A 22,347-nucleotide genomic window follows, 5' to 3' on the forward strand; every position below is an offset into this window, starting at 1 on the left:
TTTTACTGGGTCAAACCATAGGTCTATCTTGCCCAGTGTCCTGTGTCACATAGTAGCAAAGAGTGGATGCTAAAAGAGAAAGTGAACTGGGTATGACTAGACAAGGTTCTTTGGCTGAATCTGGTATCTTTTATTAGACCAACTTAAATAGTTGGAAATAAATTTTCTCAGCAAGCTTTTGGGTTTAAAAACCCTTCATCAGGCTGAGGAAGCATCTGCAGTTAGTGTCTGCTCTTCCTGGATGGAATGAATAGAAAAGAAGCCAGAGGCTCGTATGCATGCAAGAAAGCCAGTCAGTGAAGATGTAAATTACTTGCATATTATACTTGCATTATGCATACCATCTTGCATACCTTCTTGCATGCATACCATCTTGCATGCATACCAGCCTCTGGCTTCTTTACTATTCATTCCATCCAGGAAGAGCACACACTAACTGCATCTGCTATTTCAGCCTGTCAAAGGGTTTTTAAACCTGAAAGCTTGCTAAGAATTTTTTTTCCAACTGTTTAAGTTGGTCTAATAAAAGGTATCAGATTCACCCAAACAACCTTGTCTATGTCCTTAGTTCAACACGGCTACAGCCTATACCCCTGAGTATGACCAGATTTTTTTCCACTGTTCCTCTCTCACTTGCATCGTCCAGCATTTATGATGTAGGAAGTTCTAATTCAGAGTTTGTGACACTTCCTGTCATGCTCAATAGCTACTGATGCCCCTTTCTTCCATGAATTTGTCCAATGCCATTTTGAATCTGGCTAAACTGTTAGCTTACACAACATCTGGTGGCAATGAGTCCCACACTTTAATTACATGCTGTGTGAAAAAGAACTTCCTTTTGTTAGTTTTACATGAGTCGCTTTACTGTGCAATAGACTAATATAATGTGCAGTAAAGCGTCACTGTCTACATGTGCGCAGGACTTACTGAGCATTACATTAGTCTAATGCACCATTTGCCAGTACCAACACATACAGGTACTAGATAAACAGTGCATTAGCTAACGTGCTGTAGTGCATCTGTAGACGCTGACTGGGAGTAATTTGCTCCCAGTCAGCCCAGGCAGCAAGAGGCCCGCTGCTGCCTGGCTAAGCCCTGATGCAGGGGAGCTGTGCCAACTGCAGGGGCAGCTATCTCCCTGCCACATGGGAATTGGGATGGGTCCCAATCCCCACATGGCTGGGAGAGCTGTGCTGGCTGCAGAGGCAGCTATCTTCCTGTTCATAGGGGGATTGGGAAGGGTCCTGATCCCATGGCCAAGAGAGCTGTGCTGGCTGCAAGGGCACTGTCTTCTGTAATTCCTCACAGTCCACCTTGGTCTTTACCACTTTGAATGATTTTGTGTCATTAGCAAGCTTGTCCATTTCAATACTCACTCCCCTTTCCACCTCATTTATGAATTTGTTAAACAGCACTGCGCCCAAAACAAATACCTGTGGGACCCCGCTGTTTAATTCTTTCCATCCTGAAAGCTAACCATTTATACTCTCTCTTTGCTTTCTAATTTGAGCCAATTTTTAAGCCACAAGTGGATATTCCTTGTAATCCTACGACTGCCTAACTTAGTTAAGAGCCTCTGATGGGAGACCTTGTCAAAGGCTTTTTGGAAGTCCAAATGTACTGTGTCAACTGGATCACCCTAATCCACCTGCTTACTGACACTCTCAAGGAACTCTAGTAGGTTGGTGAGGCATGATTTCCCTTTGACAAATTGAGCAATGTACTGAATAATTCTTTTTTTTAATTATTTTTCTATCAGTTTTCCAGGAACAGAAGTTAGGCTCACTAGCCTATCATTCCCTGAATCCCCTCTAGGGCCTTTGTTGAATACTGGAGTCTTATTGGCAACCCTCCAGTCCTCTGGTACCGAGGCTGGTTTTAGTGATAGTTTGCATACTATAGTTAGGAGCAGGGCAATTTCCAACCTGGGTTCCTTCAAGACCCTAGGATGAGTGCCATCAGGTCCTGGTGATTTGCTGCTGTTTAGTTTATTAATTTCTTCTGTAACCTCATCTATTGAAACCTCAGTTTGGGTCAGCTCCACTGACTTGTCCCTACAGGTTGTGTCTACACATGCATTTAAGGAGGCCTAAATTTAATGCACATTAGCTTAATGCGCATTAAGGCAAATTAGGTTTGCATCTATACATGCATGTGTTAAAGCCATTAATACCGTGTGCGTGGACTGTGGGAATAAAGTTAGTCAGTTCATACACAACACGAATGTGCCTTAATGCGTCTACATATGCGTTAATGTGCCTTAGCTATTCATGCCTAAATTTGATACCTGCTTTTGCAAGTATCTAATTTAGGCACAAATAGCCTAAAATCACCATTTTTAAGGTGCATTAAGGGCGAGCACATGTAGAAGTGTGCCCTTAATGTGCCTTAAATCAAGCTAACGTATTTTAAATTGGCACGTGTAGATGCACCCAGAGAGGAGTAGATTTGAAGAGGGAATTTCCCTAACATCTTCCACAGTGAAGGCAGATACCAAGAATGCATTTAATTTCTTAGCAATGGCCCTGTCATCCTTTAGTGCCCCTTTTACAACCTGATCATTCAAAGGACCAACTGACTTCCTTGCAGGTCTTTAGCTTCTAATGTACTTAAAGAATTTTTCATTGTTACCTTTCATATCTTTAGAACAGAGGTGGGAAAAATGTGGCCTGGGGGCCAGATGCGACCCACCAGGCCATTCTATCCAGCCCTCAGGGCCCCTAAAAAATTTAGAAAATTAATATTTATCTGCCCCTGGCTACCTGTCACGTGGCCCTCGACGGCTTGCCAAAACTCAGTAAGTGGCCCTCTGTTCGAAATAATTGCCCACCCCTGCTTTAGAAAGTTTCTTCTTAAATTTTCTTAGCTTGTCTTACAATTTTACATTTGTTTTGCCAGAATTTATGCTTTTTATTTTCCTCATTTGTATTTGATTTCCACTTCCAGAAAGAAGCCTTTTTCTGCTTATTGCCTCTGCAGCTCTGCCATTAAACCATGCTTGTTTTCTTTTGCTTTGCATTCCATTTCTTTTTATTTGTGGTATGCATTTTCTCTGTGCCACCAATATGATGTTCTGAAGCAGTTCCTATGCTTTTTCCATGTTCTTCACCTTCTAGAGGGCCCCTTTTAACTTCTATCTAACTAGCTTCCTCATTTTGGTGGTTTCCCTTTTTAAAATTAAAGGCTACTGTGGTACATTTTCTTTTTCCTCCTACATGGATGTGAAACCCAACTGCATTGCAGTTACTATGGCAGAGTGGCTCAGTAACACTTACCATTTGCATCAAATCCTATGCTCTACTTAGGACTAAGTCAAGAACAATCTTTCCTCTTGTAGGTTTCAGAATTAACTGCTCCAGAAAGCAGTCTTTTATGACTTCGAGATATTTGGTCTGTGCATCTTAGCCTGATGTTAAATTGACTCAATCTGTTTGAGGATAGCTGAAGTCCCCCATTATTATTGTGTTTTCTGCTGTTGTAGCCTCTCATTTCCCTTACCATTTCTATCTTTCTGCTGTCATCCTGATCTGGGGGTTAATAGTATAACCCCAGATGTACTTTTTGTCTACTGAAATACGGAATTTCTATCCATAGAGATTCTATGGTACCTCTCTTATCAGCTGAAAAATCTACCCTACCTATTTGATTCTATGCAGTCTTTGATATAAGGTGCCACTTCCCCGCCACTATGACTTAGTGTATTTTTCCTGTATAACTTGTATCCTGATATTGCAGCATTCCATTGATTTTCCTCATTCCACCATGTTTCAGAGATACCTCTTATGTCAATAACATTTTTTCAATATCATGTCAAGATTTATATATTGCTGCAATCAGGATTACAGTTGTTCTTTTGGTGATTCATATTTATTTGATGCCCTCAAGGAGACCCTTCTAAATATTGTTTTCTCAGTTTTTAACAGGGACAGGGGTTTACTCCTCTAATTAAAATACTTTAATAGAATATTGCAAGTCATGGTAACTTTATTGCTCCTGAAATGATGACAATAGTATGACAATGTCCTGCTATTGAATTCTGCACATTTAGGTCCTCCAAATTGATTCTTAGATTTTTGGTTTTGTCTTCTTCACAAACCTTAATTCATTAAAATACACCATCAAGCAATTGTGAAATTAATCATACTTATTTCCCAGTTTGTCCTAATGTATTAAATATCATATAAAATGGCAGTTCATTGATGACAGACAGAAACAAAATGTATAGATGTATGATAAAATGTACAACCTTAATAGGCTCTCCATGGGGAGACTTCACCTCATCTGAAAGCTCCATCATCTTCAGAGCCATTAAGGCTACTTGCACAGCATGTGTCTCACTTTCTTTGTGTAAACCACCAGCCACACAATAGGCATCTCCAATGGTCTCCACCTGAACAAACACATTTGGTTCTTACTGTACATGCAGCTTTAAATTAAGAAAACACACAGCATGGGCTTAAGTACTGTCAGTGGACCGCACCCTGAAGCCAAAGTCCTGTTGGCTTTAGCTAGAATTCTACTAACTGGGCCAAGTTGTGCAAAGATCATTTTGCAAGTAAGCCTGCAAAGAATGACATATGTTGGTGATCTGTGATGGTGGCAATGCATTTATTACATTAAAATACTTTTGCTCCTCACCTGCTGTGGGACTTTGGGCTTACTTTGATCAGTTGTTTACTCCATGTTCACATCAATATAGGTGACAGCAGAATTTTAACCCATGGTCTCTAACTTCCATTAAGTTTCTCATGTGGCTACACAATCAGCTGATTGTTTGTTATCAATCTCTGTGTTACTTTGTAACCTATTATATTATAGAAGAGGTTGAAAAATGGGCTGCATGCAGCTCCTGGGCAGTTCTGGTGTAGCTCCTGATGAAAAGCAGGGTAACATGGGTAGTACAGAAGTATTTGTTACCTTTTTGCTATATGAAGATTTTGAAAGGCCACTTCTAGAAGCCTGTAGCTTGGCCACGTCCTCACCCTCCCTCCATGTTATGATCTTATTATAATTAAGGTCAGTATTCAAATAATTTTTCAAGTCCTATCATTCTCTATACCATTGTAGTCTCCCTTCCCTCCCTGCCCCAAAATGACATAAAAATGCAATACGTTCTCTACCTTGTAGATATCTAGTTCTCCACACTGGTAATCAAAGCGAGTATAGAGCTCATTAAGCACGGTGATAACCTGCATAGGTGAGCACTGTGCACAGATGGCAGTGAATCCGACAATGTCAGAGAACAGCATTGTGACATTACTAAATTTCTTGGCTTGCACAACTTGTCCCTGCCAGAGCTGCTGAGCGACTTCACCAGGAAAAATTGAGAACAAAAGATCTACTGTCTTCTTCTTCTCCTCTTCAAGAGCTTGGTGGGCCTGCTCCAAAGTAGCTTTTAGTTTTCCTAACCTCTTCTTCAGTCCATCTTGAGCTCTGGCTTGTTCTCCTATCAAAACAACATCCCTCAGTGCATTATGAATTGGAATATCTGAAAGGTACAGTCCACGACCTGTAAAATCTTCTAATCTATCCACACAAGGAGATCCCAAAAACAAGATAGCACTGGATTCAAAAATATAGATCATTTGGCCTTTAAGATCCATGACCTAAAATGAGTAAAGAAAGAAGAGTTGAAGCATGTCATCCACTGTCCTGGTTTGAAATGGGAGGACTCAGGGAAGGCATGGTATGCGGTATGATTCAAGAAACAGTCTGGTTCTCAGTTGTTCTGTTTCAAATAATTCACTAAATAGAAAATGTGGTTCTGTGCCATTGCTCTATTGAAGCCATTAAATGGGTTTAGTGAATTATTAAAGCTATGGAAGGGCTTCTGGCACTAGGGTTAAACCAATAATGATTGAAAAAATATAGACTTATATGGTATCGCAGATATTAGTTTTTACTAGGAAAAAACCAATCATCAAGAGCAGTTTTGCCCATTATTATATATACACATTGATATGCAATCTTTGAATTTGATTATATTGACTACACTGCCTGTTTTATGCATAGTTGTTTTGTATATGAGGAAAAATAGAGAAATCTTTTTGTATTTTAAGACAGTAACTTTGCAAACTAATGCAAATTAAAATTGAAGAGGCCTAAGTATAAAGAACAGCATATGTTACAATAATAAGGCAGTGGAATATCCTGCTTGAGGAAGTTGTAGAATCTTTAGTAGAGGTTTCCAAGAGGCAGGAGAATGAGTTGACAGCATTCTTGCATTTGTGTAGTGCTTTGGACCACATGATCCTTGCAGTCCTTTCCAACAGTAGCATAACTCCCTTCCAATTTAGAGGTAGCGCCAGAATAGCACCCCTTGCCACTGCCAGTCTTTGATGCAGCAATGCTGCACCACCCAGCCAAAGGAGCTGGGCTGTAGCAACCCTGGCCTGTCCAACTGTCCAGCCAAAGAAGCCATGTGCTGGGCACCCTGCTCAAGTAAAACCACTCTCCTTCTCCCCCCAGCCCCATGGACGTTTTGCCCAGGACACAAAACTCATTAATTATGTTTCTGCTTTCCAACCTTATGAATCTATGATTCTACATTTTAATTACCTACTGAAATAAAGAAAATGTATTTTATTAACTATTTTGTTCTTTTATACTTATCATGTATAGGATATGAAGGTGTTCCAGAGCTCTCTTTATGTTGCTTTAATGACATAAATGCTTTTGGAAACTGAACCAAAGCAGTCTTTAAGATCTTGCTTTTACTAATAAAGACCTTAGATAAAGTACATATAGTAGCCCCGCTTTTTTGAACATTTCGCAAAGGTAAAAGCTGACTAAAATTTAAATATTTGTCTTTAATAAGGTTCTTGGGATGGTGCAGCTAAATGGCAAAATGGTAATGGGTTTTAGTGATCTTCACCTACAAGTCGTCAGTTTGAATTTGGCATAGGTCAATAATGATGAAATATTGTTGTCTTGATTTTACAATGCCCTGTGTTGTCACAGTCCATTTGCCAGAGTTCCAGTCCATAATACTTAAAAAGAGTCACCACATAGAACTCATAGGAATCTCTCATAGCAAAGATATCAAAGACTGAATTAGCCTTGAGTGTGTTCTACCTGCTTAATCCTCGAGGTGTTCTCTCCAGATCAAAGATGGGGTGGGTTGAAGCTACTTTCTCTATTCTAGAGATGATCTGTCATCAATCTAATACAATTTCTCCAATACAAAAGTGTCTCTTTACCCTCACAGTTCAACATTTTCTTCAAAACAAAACAAAACAACACAAACAAAACAATAAAGGACCAAATTTAAATCATTAATATATGCACTGAAGTAAAAAATACTTTTGATGGGGGTAGGGCTTCAGAATTTGGCCTGCTTTGTATTACAGAACTTTCTACATCTAACTAGAGGTGAAAGCTTAGTTTACGATCTTCCCCAGAAACTCGAGGCTATATGGTGTTTATTACTATTATTAGTATGCTTTTGTTGTTGTCATTTTTATTGTATTAGCTGTTGGGAAGCAAACAATATAAAATTACAGGTTTTATTTCGTCACTGTGACTGGTTTCTGGTGGCCACTGATTTATAACTCTGCCTTCCACCTATCAAAAGAGAAAAAGAAAGGAAGGTGTTATAAGGTAAATGGCTAGAAAACAGTTCTTACCCTTGAAGACTTCTTAACAGAACTGTCCCATCTCCTTACTCGTACAGTGAACTGCATATTCAGCATTGCCATAATCCCACTAAACGTGCAGTTTATTTTGGGGGTAAGAATTTCAAAATACTCATCAAAGTTTGTTTTTGGTTGAAGTTCTCTCCTATTCATAAGTCTCCTTATCCCATTACCAATTTGTAGAACAACCATATCCTTGTCAAACATGAAATGAAATGGAAAGGTCTTACAAAACAAAGAAGCAGAGATTACAAATGAAGACTGTGGTTTACATGGAGATAAGGAAGGTTTTGTGCTTTTGACTTGTACAGAGTACAACAAATATGGTTGGTTAATAAACTCAGTGCATTCATTACGGAAGCAAGGAGGCATCAATGTCACTTCCACGTCAGTTTCATATAAAATACGAGCTGCTGCTTTAATAATACCAGGAAGAATGAGACTAGTTATTTTTTTAGGAAAGAAATAGTACACATTTAAAAAGTCTTGATCTTTTTCCAGACATAATATGGAGGCTTCTTCAAGTCTGTCCTTTTTTACTCCTTCTTGGCTATGGCCACTCTGCTTCAGAAGGGTACTGAAACTGTTTAAGAAATCCTTAAGAGTTCCACCAACAACTCCTAAAATATGTTCATCCTCTTCATAGCATATTTTAAAGAGCTCTTCACCAAGAGATTCCTTTGCAACATCCACTGGAACACCTGTAAGCATAGACCCATAATATGTTCACATGGGCTCTTTTGAGCAACATACTACACACAAAAAATGGCAATGAATTTCACTCTCTCTCCCTTCACCCAACTACAGCCATGTACTTCTAGCATTATATTTCTTCAACACTGCACAACTACCAAAGGACTCTGGTATGGGAGACCCATCATGGCTTAGCCAAAAATGTAAGAATCACTTCCTATAAAACAGGGACTTGGTGGCTTTCATTACCACAGGTTATCCAATTCCACTTTTCCTTCACAGATGAAGAGACAGACAATCTTGACTGGAGCTTTCTTGACAAGGGGACTAAAAGTATATATTTGCATAGCACCTACCTCTTGGTCATTAAGCAAATCCTAAATACAGCATTGGTAAAAATAGCCTTGTTTGGTCAATCTAGTACTAGTGTAACACACAAACACAAGGAATAACATGTTTCAATTCAAACTTGGTCTCAATTCTGCAGACTAGAATAGCTTGGCTGCTCTTTAGAAGGCAATACAACATTGAACAAATCCAGGTTTCAGTTTCAGCTGAAACATTCTAACCAGCTATTATAACCTAATCTGCAGAGGTTGAGGCTATTACAGCTATCTACCTTTTGATAGTCACATCACATTGCACAACTCATGCTATTAGCTGTGGGAATCCTCAGTTGTGTCCCCAGTTTGTCAGCCAACATGGCAGCTGCACATATAATAATGAAAAACATTGTTTCCTGGTAACAAGATCAGTGGCTAGTTGACATAACTAAACAATGTTACATTACCTGCTGAATTTGCATGTTCAGTGACTGCTTTTTCAAAATCTTCTCTGTCTCCAGATTTTCTACAGAGATCATACAAATGCAAGTAAAAAATATCTAAAAAATCAGCTGCAAAAAATAATGAAGATGGCACTGCACTGGAAAAATGCTAGCCAAATGAAATACCATTCCCAGGTTTGTTCTGTAATGATTGGTTTTGTTTATAAATACATAATTTTTCATTAAATCAAATGTGGGCCTTGAAAGGAAATTACCATCCCCTGTACATTTATGATAAATTAAAGCTTTAGTGATCTGAACTTGGATTAAGTATTAAGGCCAAAGTATTAAGACCTTAATTGATTAAAACTCTCATATTTTTTAGCATTTGTCCTTATAATTGTTATTTTCAACTTCGCAGCATAGTTGTATTTCAAAACCTACTATATATGATATAATTGGGCTTTTATTGACATTATACACTTCCCTGAATTAACTTACATTAAAATTAAGGTGTGAAAAAGTTTCTTTGTTACTGGTATTATCAGGAAGAATTTAATTTATACAAAATTATTTATTTCATTGGAGTCATCCCAGATTCACATAACACAAAAATTAGACCCACTAAAATACTCCGAAGCAAAGATCAAAATACATTGACCTGAGAGGTAATCAATGAAAGGAATGGTTTTTACCTTAGGTCAAGATTTATCTCTATATATCAATTAATCTTGAATACAATACATACATATTGCTCTATTCTACATGTCTTCACAATAAATACTTGAAAATATATTTATATGTTATATACCATAACAACTCAAGTCTCGGTATGTCTTCAGTATCACCCTCACTGAAGTGTTTATTAGTTTCCTCTTTCACACCAATATTCAAAAGAAGGCAGAAAACTAAAGATCCAGAAAATATTCCCTGACTATTGCCAATCCATTCAAGAAACAGCAATTATAACATACTGTCTGGGCCTGTCTACACAAGACACTTTATTGCACCGTAGACTAATTACTGCGCAGTAAAGCATCACTGTCTACGTATGTGTGGCATTTACTGTGCAGTTAATGAGTCTACTGCATGGTTGGCTAGTACCTGTAGATACAGGTAGTAGATTAACCATGCAGTAGGTACTGTGCAGTAGCACGTTAGCATGCAGTAGCAAATTGCTCCTGGTCAGTTCCTTGTCAGTAAATTGCTCCTGTTTCCCAGCCCTGTGCCTTGATCTGCCAATGGGGGAGGGGACAGTTGCTGGAGGAGGAGAAACAGCTGCTGGAGGAGGGGGCAATTTCCCAGCCCTGCACCCCAATCTGCCAAATGAGGCATGAGTCTGGGAGGCAGCTGCCCCAGAAGGAGGAAAACTTCCCCTACCCCCCAGAGCCCAGGCCTGACCCTGGTGCTCCCTCCTAGCCTGGGGCTGGCACCCAGGGGAGCCTGGAGCCCTCCCAGGATGCCGTAGGGGGCCAGAGCAGGGAAGGGGTAGCCCTGCACTGAAATGCTCCCATCGGACCAAAATTTCTTCCCAACAGGCGCACGTGTAGACCTGCTTCTAGGGAAAGCTTCCTGTGCAGTATTTTAATGTGCAGTAAGCTTACAGCACATTAAAAGCATGTGAAGACATGACCTTGGTTTGGTTTTTCTTTGGATAAGTCAATGTTTGTAGAGCTTTGAAAAAATACAACATCCTTTAAGTGCCACATAAGACTAGGTATTGTTGTTACTGTGAACAATCATATTATTGCCAACTTCAATATTATTCTCCCCTGCACATATAAAAACCAGATGTTAAGGTCAAACTTTTAAAATATCCACTAATCTGAGGAGGATTATTTTCTGTATTCCTGACCTGAGAAACATCTAAGGAACTCTTATTTCATAGGTGACGTGAGTACAGGTAGCTTTCAGTGATTTCAACTAATTAATTAATTAGTCAATCAATCAATCAATTATGCCACTCAGAAGTATTTTTAAATGAACTGTTGCACAGAGGAATTAAGTAACATGAACAAAAGCACATATTACAAAACTACATTATCGGCATAGTTGAAACTAGATCTCTAGAGCCCTCATCTGCACAAACCAGTACCCACTGCCTCTTGCATACATTTACTACATATTTTTTCTCATAAACAAACCATTTTAACATACCTGTTTTCTTTTATTTTATGCTTTGCTAATGTTCTCTGAAGTGCAAGATTTAACCGTTCAAACTGGAAATGTAAAAGAAAATTAGCTAATTAAAATTTCAGTTGCTTAAAATGTAATCGGAAGTAAATTATTATAAATAAAAGACTTAGTTTGCCTTTTAAGAACTAATACTCCTTTCAAAAAGACAGATTAATTAAAAAGCATAATATGTCCAGTTTTAGGGCTTGGCTTACATTGCTGCCTTGAGCTCTAGTAAATCTCTAATCAAATCCTCTGGATCTGTGTGTCATACCATTTTAACAGAGGCTACATATGGTGATGTGGCTTCATTTCCAGGTGTTAATAAAGAAAACAGTGACAGTAAAATATGCCAATTTCTATGTAACTAAGTCTTACTTTCTATTGATATAAAGTAGAAATGGGAAAGACTTAACCCTACAGATCAAAACTGTCATAGGAAATACAGCTGTATAATACAAGAATGTGCTTTCATGTTTGAGTTAACCTTCACCTAAAAACTAATTGCACTTCATAATATATCTCTCAGTGAAACACAATGAAAGCATTCTTCTTAAGCAATGGTATTTCTAGGGGCATTAAGGGCCAGCTTCTTTTCTACCTATTAGGCATGTAAGGGAATTTGGGTGTTTAGATGCAATTCTATACCACCCTGCATGAACCCCAGACAAACAATTAATGCAAAAGATGAGTGGGTTCTCCTCCTGGTTTGCTGATTTGTTTTTGTAACTCAGTCTTAAGGGTAAAATGATGTTATGTTGCAAAAGTAGATGTGAGAATAGATTTTCAGAGACTTGAGCAGAGTGTGAGGGGGAAAAAAAAAATCACATTTTTGAGTTTAAATCCACTTAAGTACCTAACACATGGATTAGAATCTGGCCCTAAGTGCTGCAATATTTCCAGGACAGTTTTAGGAAAGAGCCCCATTGAAGGGGGGTCAAGATGAAAGGTGCAAATATAACAAAATATGTTTTCAAATGTAACAAATGCCATGGATATGGTTTGGTGCCTCAAATAATGTCTTAAGAATGTTTTTGTGAAACCAACTTGAGCCATACATGAAGAAAAGGAAGAGTTTTAAATACAAGAATTACCAGCTGGCTGCAAATTCCAGCCTGACTCTGCACATTTAAAAAAAATAACTTAAAATCCTAAGAATGAAAGTCTAGAAATAGTCCAAGTAAAAAGGATTTGATGCAAAAAGGGTATGGTGTCCTGAGGATATAATCCCAACTTGCCTCATACCTACTTGCATGTCTAGTCTGCTGTCCTAATCCACACTCTGGTCTCAAATAGAGGTCATAGCTCTCTATATCCAAGCTCTGCTAGTTGTTTTGAAGCAGTGAAGCTGCATGGTGCATAGCTCAGTTGTCCATGCCTCCATCCATTTCTATAGCCTCCACAGAAAGGCTACAGAGCCATTGCAATAACAATGGACCCTCATTTCACAGTCCCTTGCTTGCAGGGTTTCTTGGATCTGGCTTGCCCCACCACTCTCCTGTTCTACTTCCAATAGATGGAGCAGGAAGGAAGGATACTGAGAAGAAAGCATCACAACAGGATGGCAGCACAGCTTTGTTTTTCAAACAACTCTTTTATACAATTTTAAATGAACAAGATTTAATTCATACATGGATATAGCCAGGAACAGTAGGACAGCTGTCCCATTCATTATACAACTCCTGGTAACTCATTTTTTATCTGTAACTGCCTCCCAACAAACAAGCAAGTGCACAAACAAAACAGCCATGTGTATTTTAGTGCACCTTTGGTTTGATGAAAAGTTAAAGTTTATTGTACCCTTGATTTCTATATACAGCTAGAAGCTTCAGGCACTGATCACAGACACCGATATGGCCCTTTGTTTTGAAGTTTTCATTTGAGACAAAGGTGACAAATCACTGCTGGTAAGCAGGGAAGCACAAGCTATTCTTGGCAATAAGAAATATGCTTTTGAACAAACTCAAGCCATGTCGAAAGGCGGGAGATGAGGACGATTGCCAAATTCTGATTCTGTGGCAGACTGTATGAAGAATTACTGCTATGCTTGAACAGCATGCCATTGACTCTAGTGACTTGGAATTCCTGAGGTGGAAACCTTGGCTTAGCTTCTCTTCTGGCATGTGTGGCTGCACCTTATACAAGGGTATTTTACACCAAATGAAATCCTGGTCTACGGTCTTTCTCCATGAAAGATTTGCATGTGTTACATCACTTTTCCATATAAGAAGAAATCTATTTTGTTAAAAAAGGGGAAAAACCTATCAAAAAGAAAATAAATAGATGAGAAAGAAGTACTTGGGTGAAAGAGAATATCTTAATTCTAGAATCAACTGAAGAAGGCACTTTGCCAAAGCATTCATCTGCAGAATTTAATTTCCCCTTTATCTACAATGGAGTGTTTAAATGATGGATGTCTTTCATGTAAATGCAGCAGGCTGAGGTAAAAAGTCTATTAAATATAAATAGTGGAGAATTATAACTAGGAAGCAGGCAATGGAAGACCTGTGAAAACTGACCTGGAAGTACATTTAGGAAAAATTCCAGAATGTTTGGCAATATATTCCATACCCAGTCCTAGCTATTTGAGATGCTAGGCACATTAACAACTCAAAACTTCCATTTTTCTTCTTAGATGTTATGACAACCATCTTTACCACTGACACCAGCAACTCCATTCTCTGCAAGGTCGCAGCCTATACTGTACTCACAACATCACACATACCATGGAACTGAGCCAACTTCAGTCTCTTGAAGGTCAAGCAGGTGAATTTAAAAAATGATGCAGTTTTGCCTGGCTCCTTTTCTTCAATCAGGCCCTCAAACTTAAATCTAATCTACCAAACTACCATTGACACCAATGGAGGCTGCCAGTTTGAATCTTTCACTATTTGCACAATTTCTATGACTTTTGTATTTGGGGGCGGGGCAGGGCAGGGGGGAAGGGGGGAAATCAAGTGTCCTACCAGTTGTTTTTTAAATTGAGATTGAGCCTTTCCAGTATGGAATCTGAGTGCTCATCTAGTCAGATATATGAAATCCTTATTTTGATTTGTCATAGGCCTTTTAAGTTTTGCCTGTGGAAATATGTCTTAATCACCTTTAAAATCATTATTATATTTGTAGTCCTTATTTAACAAAGAAGTTGTGTTTAGTGCCATACAAAATCACAGGATAAGAAATAGCTTCTGCTTCAATCAGACCAAATGCCACACACTGCAAACCTCACTGGCCCAAATGGGCCCGTCTTCAATACTGCATTCCTTGCTCACCTGAGTAGTTTTGCTGACTTCAGAAGAACTACTTCAGAAGGAGTAAGGGTTGCAAGCCCTAAATCAAACGCTGACAATACAATTTTAAAAAGTAATATCCCAAAAGAAAGTTAGTATAGAAGCAGGAGGGAAGAGCTATTGAAGATTCTTACCTATAAGGCTTTATTCCCCTATTTGTTGTGTGTTATGTAAAAGGATCTGAAGAAGGAGTAAAGATTTAAAATTTAAGAAGTAATTAAAATGAAGAGAAGGTAGCTGTTCTAATGTAAATACAGAAGAGAAGCTTTTGAAAAGTACGGCCAAAATGGAAGAAGGGATGGAAGCGTGGTAGAAGGATACAAAATGGAAGTGTGGGAGAAAGAACAAATGAGAGCAGAAATGTAGGCAAAGACAGAGCTATTCAAAGCCTTAAAGAAAGAAAAAGAAGCTTGAACTCAACACAGAGGCAGTCTAAAGGCTTGTTTAAAATGCATTCTATGAATGTATTTCTCTATAAATCTAAATAATAATAATTATAAAAATAATGGGCTACATAAAATATGTTCTCTCAATATCCTGAAATCATTTACCTCAGGAAATAGCAGTTTGCAGATGCTCTCAGCTAATGTGTGTAGATACACTCTGTTCCTGCTAGTTTTCCTTTGGGGTGGGTTTCCATGAGCATCTTTTTCCTGGACTTCTTTGCAGATGGGCAGAGCTGCTCTAGAACTGTTTGACTCTTCTGCACTTTCCTCCTCATTTTCATCAGAAATGTGACTTTGGGTCAGTAACGAGAAAGGACACTCCCCAGTGATCTTCAAGTCTTTCAGTTTGGTACAAAACATACTGTATGGTGTTTCGCTGCTTATTAGGAATACTTTGTTTTGCGTTCAACACTCCTCTTCTATTGACTAACAGCAGAAGAAGCCAGAACAGTAGGTGGAAGCAATTACTGCAGAAGCTTATTTGTAGTCATAAATCACTGAAGGGACAGATGTAGCTTTATATTCCTAGAAAACAAGAGGAAAGCAGGGGGAAAATTATGTACTTTCATTTAATTTGGCTTAAATGTCAGCCTTGCCACAACATCCTAAAATATTTCCTTCAGCATAACTTTAAGCACAAGAAAACTTCCTTTAACTTCAAAGGCACATGGAATTAAAGTTACATAGATTCATAGATGCTAGGGTCGGAAGGGACCTCAATAGATCATTGAGTCCGACCCCCTGCATAGGCAGCCTCCTCTTGAAGACCCCCAGGGTAGGGGAGAGCACCACCTCCCTTGGGAGCCCATTCCAGACTTTGGCCACTCTAACTGTGAAGAAGTTCTTCCTAACGTCTAGTCTAAATCTGCTTTCTGCTAGCTTGTGGCCATTATTTCTTGTAAGATGATTAAAGTTAACTACAGCCATTCAAAAAGCACCTGGCAGAAGTGCTCTAACTATCCCATTTTACTTAAAGTGCTATATGTTAGAGTGGGAATGCACTGAACAGATATTTACAATTCAGTGGTGGGGGCTTGGTGCCTGCTTGTACTGGCCAAGGCCAACAGGTGTGGGGTGGCCGCTGTCCCAAGCCTAACTCCCCAGCCAGCTCGTGACCGTCAGCAGCAGCTGCATGGAGAGCGGGGGGCGGCACAGAGCCTCTCTGCCATGAGCCCCCCCGCAGCTTGCTGGCTGATGTCTTAGGGGGAAGAAGAGGGCAGATCTGCACAACTGTGGGGATGCCCAGTCCAGCTTTTCTCTGTGCCACGAATTGGGGCCAGGGGCGGGGGGAGGGAGAGAAAGCCCCCACTATCACGTGGACCCGACTTGGTGTCTCCCCAAGACCCCAGCCAGCAAGCTGTGGCGGGGGGGGAGCTTGTGGCAGAGGGGGCTCCTTTCCCCCTGTCCCCTGCCCCAGTTCCCAGTGTGGCAAAAAGCCAGCCAGGCAGCTCCATGCAGCAGCTTCTGGCTGCAGTTGTCAAGAGGCTGAGGTGGGGGAAATGAGCCCACCTGCTACAAGGATACAGCCCCCTCCCTCCACCCCCCCTCGAGGGACCCCAGCCAGCAAGCTGTGGGGCTCCTTTCCCTGCCCCACCCAAGCTTCCTGAAAATAGCAGCCAGAAGCTGGGGACTGGGGCCAGGGGTGAGGAGGAAACAAAGCCTTTCTGCCATGTGGACCAGCTCGACCGCCACAAAGACCCAAGTTTGCAAGCTTACGGGGGGATCTCCAGGTTTCCCTTTCCCTCCCACCACCACAGTACAGAGTGGAGACAGAGGCTTTTCTGTCTCCTCTCTGTGACAGCTCAGTGGCAGAGCTGGGCCATTTTTCTTCTACTCTGGGTGAGCACCAGCAGAGGTGATCAAGCCACACAACGAAGGGCCCCGGGATGGTGGCAGAATGTGACCTTCATTGAAGTATGATGGATGTAGTACAGATCTTCAAAAAAGTGCTCTAACCTAAAATGCTTTAGTCTAATACCACATCCACCAAGAGTTAAATTATAGAGGGATCCACCATTTTTAAGTGCTTTACATGCTGTGATGTCTGTTCTGTTATGGCTTTAAAGCACGTTTTGCATGCTTAACGCACATTGTGATCGCTATACCTAGCCTAAGTGCTTAGCTGGATCAGGGCCCTAGTGGTTAAAGCACAAATATATTTTATCCAAACTGTATCTGTGATCATCTTGATAGATGAGGCTTCAGCTGGAGAAAAAAGAGAGACACTGATAATTCTAGCCAGAAAACATTTCTCTTTCTTAAGAAATAATTTTAAAACTACCCAATACAATAAGATTTATTTTTACCATTATGCACATTTATACCTCAGCATTCTTAATGTTCGCAATGTCACTTTCATAATACATGCAAGTAAGACTGAATTAGATGTGCTTGCATTTCTGTAGAATATTACGGATTCCAAAGGCCAGTGCCTCTACCCTGGCCTCCTGACTTCAATGGAGTTATGGTTCTTTATGCCAGCTGACCATATATCTTGCATACCTAATAACATTGCTTGGAAACAACAAAGGATGCTGTGCTGCTACATACGATATTTTTCATAGATTTCATAGACATAGATTTCATAGACATCAGGACTGGAAGGGACCTCGGAAGATCATCGAGTCCAGCCCCCCGCCCAAAGGGCAGGAAGTCAGCTGGGGTCATAGGATCCCAGCAAGATAAGCATCCAGTTTCATCTTGAAGGTGTTCAATGAAGGCGCTTGAACCACCTCCGGTGGCAGGCTGTTCCAGACCTTGGGGGCTCGGACAGTAAAGAAGTTCTTCCTTATGTCCAGCCTGAAACGATCTTGAAGTAGTTTGTGACCATTCGACCTCGTCATCCCTTGGGGCGCTCTGGTGAACAAACGTTCCCCCAGATGCTGGTGGTCACCCCTGATAAACTTGTAGGTGGCCATCAGATCACCCCTGAGCCTGCGCTTTTTCAGGCTAAAGAGCCCCAGGGCTCTCAGTCTGTCATCGTAGGGTCTGCTTCCCTGACCTCTGATCATGCTCGTGGCTCTTCTCTGGACTCTCTCAAGCTTCTCCACATCCTTTTTGAATTGTGGAGCCCAAAACTGGACACAGTACTCCAGCTGCGGCCTCACTAAGGCCGAGTACAGGGGGAGAATGACGTCCCGGGATTTGCTTGAGAAGCATCTATGGATGCAAGCCAGCGTTTTGGTCGCTTTACTAGCCGCCGCATCGCATTGCAGGTGGCATTTCAGATGAGACAGTGAACTGAATTTCAATTATTTTGAACCTTGCTTTTTATTAGTTGTTTTATGTTAACAATTTTTGATTTGCAAAAAATCTTTGAGTAAATGGTTTATATATTTCTTGTGTGTAGCTGATCAGACCATCTCTCTCCATCATAATGCAATACCTTAATTGATACTCCTTTATTTGAGTGTGAATTTGAACTCAGCCAGTGGCCTAAAGACTAAATTTTCTACTCTAGAGATCTAGATTCAAATATATTGCAAGTATAACAACATTGCTGATGATTTCAAATCTGCATCTAAGGAGCATTTATCAAAATTATTACAGTTTAATTTCAGGAATTGAAAAACAACAGTGATAGTAATACCTATCAAACCCATTCCCCCAGTACAAAAGTCACCCTATATTTTATTGCTGCACACTGAATGTTCTTGTGTAATGAACAGGGCAGTAAAATTTCATAGATTTCATACACATTAGGGCTGGAAGAGACCTCACAAGATCATCAGGTCCAGGCCCCTGCCCAAGGGGCAGGAAATCAGCTAGTGTCAAAGGATCCCAGCAAGATAAATGTCCAAATGTTTCTTGAAAGTGTCCAAGAATAGGTGCTTGCACCACCTCTGTGGGAAGTTTGTTCCAGGCCTTGGGGGCTCAGACAGTAAATAAGTTTTTCCTTATGCCCAGTCTAAAATGGTCTTGCAGGAGTTTGTGACTGTTGGACCTTGTCACCCCCTGGGGTGCTCTGGTGAACAGGTGTTCTCCCAGATCCTGATGCACACCCCTTATGTACTTATAGGCTGCCACCAAGTCACCCCTGAACCTTCACTTCTCCAGGCTGAAGAGCCCCATGCCTCAGTCTCTCCACATAAGGCCTGTTCTCTTGCCCTCTGATTATGCACATGACACTCCCCTGGACACTCCCCTTCTCCACGTCCTTCCTAAATTGTGGAGCCCAGAATGGGATGCAGTACTCCAGCTGCGGCCTTCCCAAGGCCAAGTACAGCAGGAGGGGCCAGAGTTTTGTCCTCTTTGCCAGCTGTGGTATCGCACTGGTGGCTCATATTCATTTTGTGGTCAGTCGTGACTCCCAAATCTCCTTCAGTCATGGTGCTAGCAAACGTAGCATGGCCATGCCTATAAGTGTGACACGGGTTTTTATTCCCGAGGTGGAACACCTTGCATTTCTCCATATTGAATGCCATCAGGTTTTCATCCACCCACCTTGCAAACCTATCGAGGTTGGCTTGGATCACCAGCCTATCCTCAAGTGTGGAGACTCTTCTCCAAAGTTTGGTGTTGTCAGCGAACTTGGCCAGTCCACTTTTGACACCAGTGTCCAGATCGTTTATGATGACATTAAAGAGTACAAGTCCAAGAACGGAGCCTTGGGGGAGACCACTAGTCACTGAGTGCCACGTTGATTCAGTTTCGTCAACTACCACTCTCTGGGTCCGACCTCAGAGCCAGTTCCCCAGCCATCAGACTGTGGAGTAGTCGAGGTGGCAGTTGCCCAATTTTTCCATGAGGACATCATGGGACACCAGGTGAAAGGTTTTTTTAAAGTCCAAATATATGACATCAACCTCTTCCCTTTTGTCCAGGTGATACATCACCTGGTCACAGAAGGAAATGAGATTGGTCAAGCAAGACCTACCCACAACAAACCTGTGTTGACTATCCCTCAGAATAATGCCTTCTGTTAGCCTGTCAGGAATGGTTTCTTTGATAATTTTTTCCAAAATCTTCCCAAGGATTGAAATCAAACTGATTGGCCTGTAGTTTCCTGGGTCTTCTTTCCTCTCTTTCTTGAAGATGGGCACCACATTAGCCCTCTTCCACTCTTCAGGTACTTTTCCCGAGTGCCACGAGTTTTCGAATATGCTCGTCAGTGACTGCGCTATGATGTCTGCCAGTTCCTTTAGCACTCTTGGGTACAACCTATCCAGACCAACTGATTTATGGTGGTCCAGCCTCTCAAGATGCTCCCTCACAAGAGCCATGCCAATGGTGGGCATAGGTTCATCTTCATCCCAGTGATCCTGCATCAAGTTAGGCAGGGTGGTCCCTTTGGGCAGGTGAAAAACCAATGCAAAGTAATCGTTAAGCAGCTTGGCTTTTTCCTGGATGTCTGTAGTCAGCTGCCCCAGCTGGTTTACGTGGGCTCCAACATTGCCCTTGTTTTTCTTTTGACTCCCCACATATCTGAAGAAGGACTTTTTTTTTTGTCCTTGATTCGTGTAGCCAGATGGAGTTCATTTGCTTCCTTAGCTTTTCTAGTTTGCTCCCTGCAGGTGCGGACCAGTGCAGCATACTCTTTCTTAGTTGTTTTTCCTGACCTCCATCCATTATAGGCCTCTCTTTTTAGACGCAGGAGGTCCATGAGTCCCCTGTTGAGCCAAGGGGGTTGCTGAGCCCTTTTGCCACCTTTCCTATGGGTTGGTGTGACAGCTGAAATTATGTCTGTGTGATAAAGGTGCTTGCTGAAGGCTCTATGAAGATTAGCCCAAGTGTTTTTCTGTATTTGTTTAGATATTAAGCTATACGTTGTTGCTAAGAGCCTAATTAAAGTTTAAGATGTAGTCAGGCCTTGTATAAAATAAGGTCTAGTAAATTTAGCAAAGCCTTAAAGTAGTAAGGCCCTGTGGCGTAGTAAAAATTTACCTTATCAAAGGAATGCAAGTCTTGTACTGCTATTGGTCAGTCTAAGGACAGTTGAAGTAAAACGAATCTGAGTGGCTGTATGTTATCAGTACCGTTCAGAAGCTATAAATTAGCTAAAACATCCATAAATCATTCTGAAGGAAGATAAAGCTCTGTGAAAAGAATTAGTTAGCTGTTGGCCAGGATCAGTGGGCCCGTGGATCTCAAGGCACCCAAGGACTGAATTCCAGGGTCCTTCCCAGTACCTCTCGGACAGCACTGATCGGGGACACCTGACTTCGCTGAGCTTTGTGGAAAGAGAAACTTGTTGTACATCAGGCATCAGAGGGGACTGCCAATAATTTGCCAATGTGAATTGTTCTTGTCTGTCATTGTTTGTCTTGTTACTACACGTACTTGTGTTTTTGCTAAGTCAATAAACCTTTCTTACCTTTCTACCCCCGACCATACTCTCAATACCGAACCCTCCGCAGGAGGCTGGGACAGTTGGGATGGACTCCCCTTGTGCTTCTAGGATCGCTTCCTTAAGGAGCAATCACTCTTCATGAACTCCCCTCCCTGTGAAATCATGGCCTCTCAGGGCCTCAAGAACAAGCCTCCTGAGCTTATGGAAGTCACCTTTCCTAAAGTCAAGGACTACTGCACTGCTGGCTGACTTGCCAGCTTTGCGATGGATAGTGAACGTGATCAACTCATGGTCACTGTCACCCAGCTTCCCTTTGATTCTTAGGCCACTGATTAAATCATCCCCTTTGGCCAGTACCAGGTCCAGCAGCATCTTGTCTCTTGTCAGCCCATAAACTTCTTGAGACAGGTAGAGCTCATCCACGCATGTAAGGAAGCGCTGTGACCAACTGGATTTGGCTGAGTGCTCATCCCATGAGGTGTACGGGTAGTTGAAGTCTCCCATGATGACCATGCACCAAGAGCATGCAGCCTCGGCCAGTTTCCTGGTGAATTCTTGGTCAAGCACTTGTTTCTGGTTTGGAGATCTGTAGTAGACTCCTACCATTGTATCCTCTTCACTACATCCCCCTTGAATTGCTGTGACCAACTGGATTTGGCTGAGTGCTCATCCCATGAGGTGTACGGGTAGTTGAAGTCTCCCATGATGACCATGCACCAAGAGCATGCAGCCTCGGCCAGTTTCCTGGTGAATTCTTGGTCAAGCACTTGTTTCTGGTTTGGAGATCTGTAGTAGACTCCTACCATTGTATCCTCTTCACTACATCCCCCTTGAATTCTAACCCAAAGGGTCTCCAGTCCTTGATGTGCCAATCTCAGCTTGTAGGGACATGTAGCTATCCTTCACATAGAGAACTACACCCTACTCATTTTTTCGGCACGATCTCTCATGTACGGTATATAGCCATTTATACCACTAGTCCAGTCATAGGAGGAGTCCCACTAGGTGTCCATGATCCCTGAGATCATAGTCATTTCTGTTTAGCAGAAGGACC

General features: G+C 41.2%; 1 protein-coding gene across 2 annotated transcripts in view; it reads right to left on the reverse strand.

Annotated features, from left to right (window-relative positions):
• GUCY1A1 (guanylate cyclase 1 soluble subunit alpha 1) overlaps positions 1–22,347 on the reverse strand; it is a 30,133-nt gene that overhangs the window by 6,241 nt on the left and 1,545 nt on the right. The window contains exons 1-7 of one of the 2 annotated variants that reach the window (XM_025195047.1): positions 17,110–17,201; positions 15,110–15,529; positions 11,251–11,312; positions 9,118–9,176; positions 7,626–8,335; positions 5,121–5,606; positions 4,247–4,390 (exon numbers count right to left, since the gene is read on the reverse strand). In XM_025195047.1, coding sequence (XP_025050832.1) covers positions 4,247–4,390; positions 5,121–5,606; positions 7,626–8,335; positions 9,118–9,176; positions 11,251–11,312; positions 15,110–15,364 — 1,716 coding nt within the window. In that variant the 5' untranslated portion in view covers positions 15,365–15,529; positions 17,110–17,201. Of the gene's footprint in view, positions 1–4,246; positions 4,391–5,120; positions 5,607–7,625; positions 8,336–9,117; positions 9,177–11,250; positions 11,313–15,109; positions 15,530–17,109; positions 17,202–22,347 lie in introns of those variants that run through there. The other variant, XM_006038529.3, reaches the window with a different exon arrangement.

The sequence above is a fragment of the Alligator sinensis genome, unplaced genomic scaffold, assembly GCF_000455745.1.
Source record: "Alligator sinensis unplaced genomic scaffold, ASM45574v1 scaffold1670_1, whole genome shotgun sequence".
Taxonomy (NCBI): domain Eukaryota; kingdom Metazoa; phylum Chordata; order Crocodylia; family Alligatoridae; genus Alligator; species Alligator sinensis.